The 1,951-nt window shown below is 46.3% G+C and overlaps 1 protein-coding gene across 1 annotated transcript; it reads left to right on the top strand.

The window, feature by feature from the left end:
* The first annotated feature begins 406 nt into the window (after positions 1–406).
* LOC121555398 (macrophage mannose receptor 1-like) lies at positions 407–1,591 on the top strand. The gene is made up of 3 exons (XM_041869223.2): positions 407–710; positions 820–1,173; positions 1,379–1,591. Exons 1-3 carry the CDS (start codon positions 596–598, stop codon positions 1,384–1,386), a joined length of 477 nt encoding a protein of 158 aa, XP_041725157.1. The 5' UTR covers positions 407–595; the 3' UTR covers positions 1,387–1,591.
* Positions 1,592–1,951: the final 360 nt, after the last annotated feature.

Below are 1,951 nucleotides of genomic sequence, written 5' to 3'. Positions count from 1 at the left end.
TACCAAATACTAATTGAGAGTATGTAAACTTCTGACCCACAGGGAATGTGATGAAAGAAATAAAAGCAGAAATAAATCATTCTCTCTACATGTTATTTTATATCTTATCTCTTCTTTTATACCTTATTGCCTTTCAAATAGACACAAATCACACTGATATGTACATCGTCATCACTGAAAAGAAGACTTGGAGTGAGGCTCAGAGCTACTGTCGGAAGAACCACACAGACCTGGCCAGTGTGAAGGACATAGCAGAACAGAACATCATACAGAACACCATACAGAACACCATACAGAACACCATACAGAACACCATACATAACACCATACAGAACATCATACAGAACATCATACAGAACACCACACAGAACACCATACAGAACATCATACAGAACATCATACAGAACATCATACAGGCAAGTTCACTCCACTTTATTGACCTTATTTGTCTTGCACTTTGAGCACTGTGTTAAAAACATAATCAGCATTTGCAAAACGTTTACAGAACAATGTGGAGTCAACTGAAGAAGTGTGGATCGGCCTGTATAGAGAGTGGAGGTGGTCCGACCAGAGTGGCTCGACCTTCAGAAACTGGATGGCAGGCGAGCCAAACGGGGTAGATGGAGAGTTGTGTGTGGAAGTTCAGTTCCCATCTGGACAGTGGAATGATCACATTTGTAGCACCGAACATCCTTTTATCTGCTATGATGGTGAGTGGGGGTTTACATACATAGTCATATCAAAATGTAAATGTACTTTAGATTGAACGTTTTTTTGTGAGCAATTAGCATGAGTCTCCATATCCTCCTCTTCCTCCAGATAAAATGGTCCTGGTCCCAGAGAACAAGACGTGGTCAGAAGCCCTGTGGCACTGCAGAGACCTGGACATGGAGCTGGTGTCTGTCCACAACCAGAGCGTCCAGCACTGGGTCCGACAGAGAGCCAAGAAGGCCTCCACTCCCTTCGTCTGGCTGGGCCTGAGGTACACCTGTACCCTGGACTTCTGGTTCTGGGTCACTGGAGAAGAGTCCTGTTACCACAACTGGGCCGACGGGGAGGGCTACAACACTGGCAAGGAGCAGTGTGGGAACACAGGGGCCATACAGAGAGACGGGGGGCAGTGGTTCGGCAAGCCTGAGACTTACAGATACAACTTTATCTGCAGCAATGACGGTCAGATTATATCTGTTTTGGTTTCATTCAACTATCGTCATATTAATTGTATTCTCTCCTCTCTCCCTCTCTCTCTCTCTCTCTCTCTCTCTCTCTCTCTCTCTATCTCTCTCTCTCTGTCTCTCTCTCTCTCTCTCTTCAAATGTATTTCACGATTTCTCTTACACTAATCTTTCTTTTTTCTTTTATTTGTTCTGTAATCCAGATTACTAAAACCAGACCCTGTTCTCTGAACCAGCTGAACCCTACAGCCCAACTCATTGTTCCAGACCCTGTTCTCTGGACCAGCTGAACCCTACAGCCCAACTCATTGTTCCAGACCCTGTTCTCTGGACCAACTGAACCCTCAACACATTGTTCCAGACCCTGTTCTCTGGACCAACTGAACCCTCAACACATTGTTCCAGACCCTGTTCTCTGGACCAGCTGAACCCCCAACACATTGTTCCAGACCCTGTTCTCTGGACCAACTGAACCCCCAACACATTGTTCCAGACCCTGTTCTCTGGACCAACTGAACCCTACAGCCCAACACATTGTTCCAGACCCTGTTCTCTGGACCAACTGAACCCTCAACACATTGTTCCAGACCCTGTTCTCTGGACCAACTGAACCCCCAACACATTGTTCCAGACCCTGTTCTCTGGACCAACTGAACCCCCAACACATTGTTCCAGACCCTGTTCTCTGGACCAACTGAACCCTACAGCCCAACACATTGTTCCAGACCCTGTTCTCTGGACCAACTGAACCCTCAACACATTGTTCCAGACCCTGT

The sequence above is a fragment of the Coregonus clupeaformis genome, unplaced genomic scaffold (assembly GCF_020615455.1).
Source record: "Coregonus clupeaformis isolate EN_2021a unplaced genomic scaffold, ASM2061545v1 scaf0076, whole genome shotgun sequence".
Lineage (NCBI taxonomy): Eukaryota > Metazoa > Chordata > Actinopteri > Salmoniformes > Salmonidae > Coregonus > Coregonus clupeaformis.
Note: the sequence above shows the minus strand (reverse complement) of the source record. Positions and strands in the feature narration are given on the sequence as shown.

Coding starts and splice junctions, on each gene's coding strand:
- LOC121555398 (XM_041869223.2), top strand. CDS start 596: ATGGCAGGCGAGCCAAACGGGGTAGATGGAGAGTTGTGTGTGGAAGTT. Junction 711..819: donor TCCTTTTATCTGCTATGATG/GTGAGTGGGGGT, acceptor CTCTTCCTCCAG/ATAAAATGGTCCTGGTCCCA.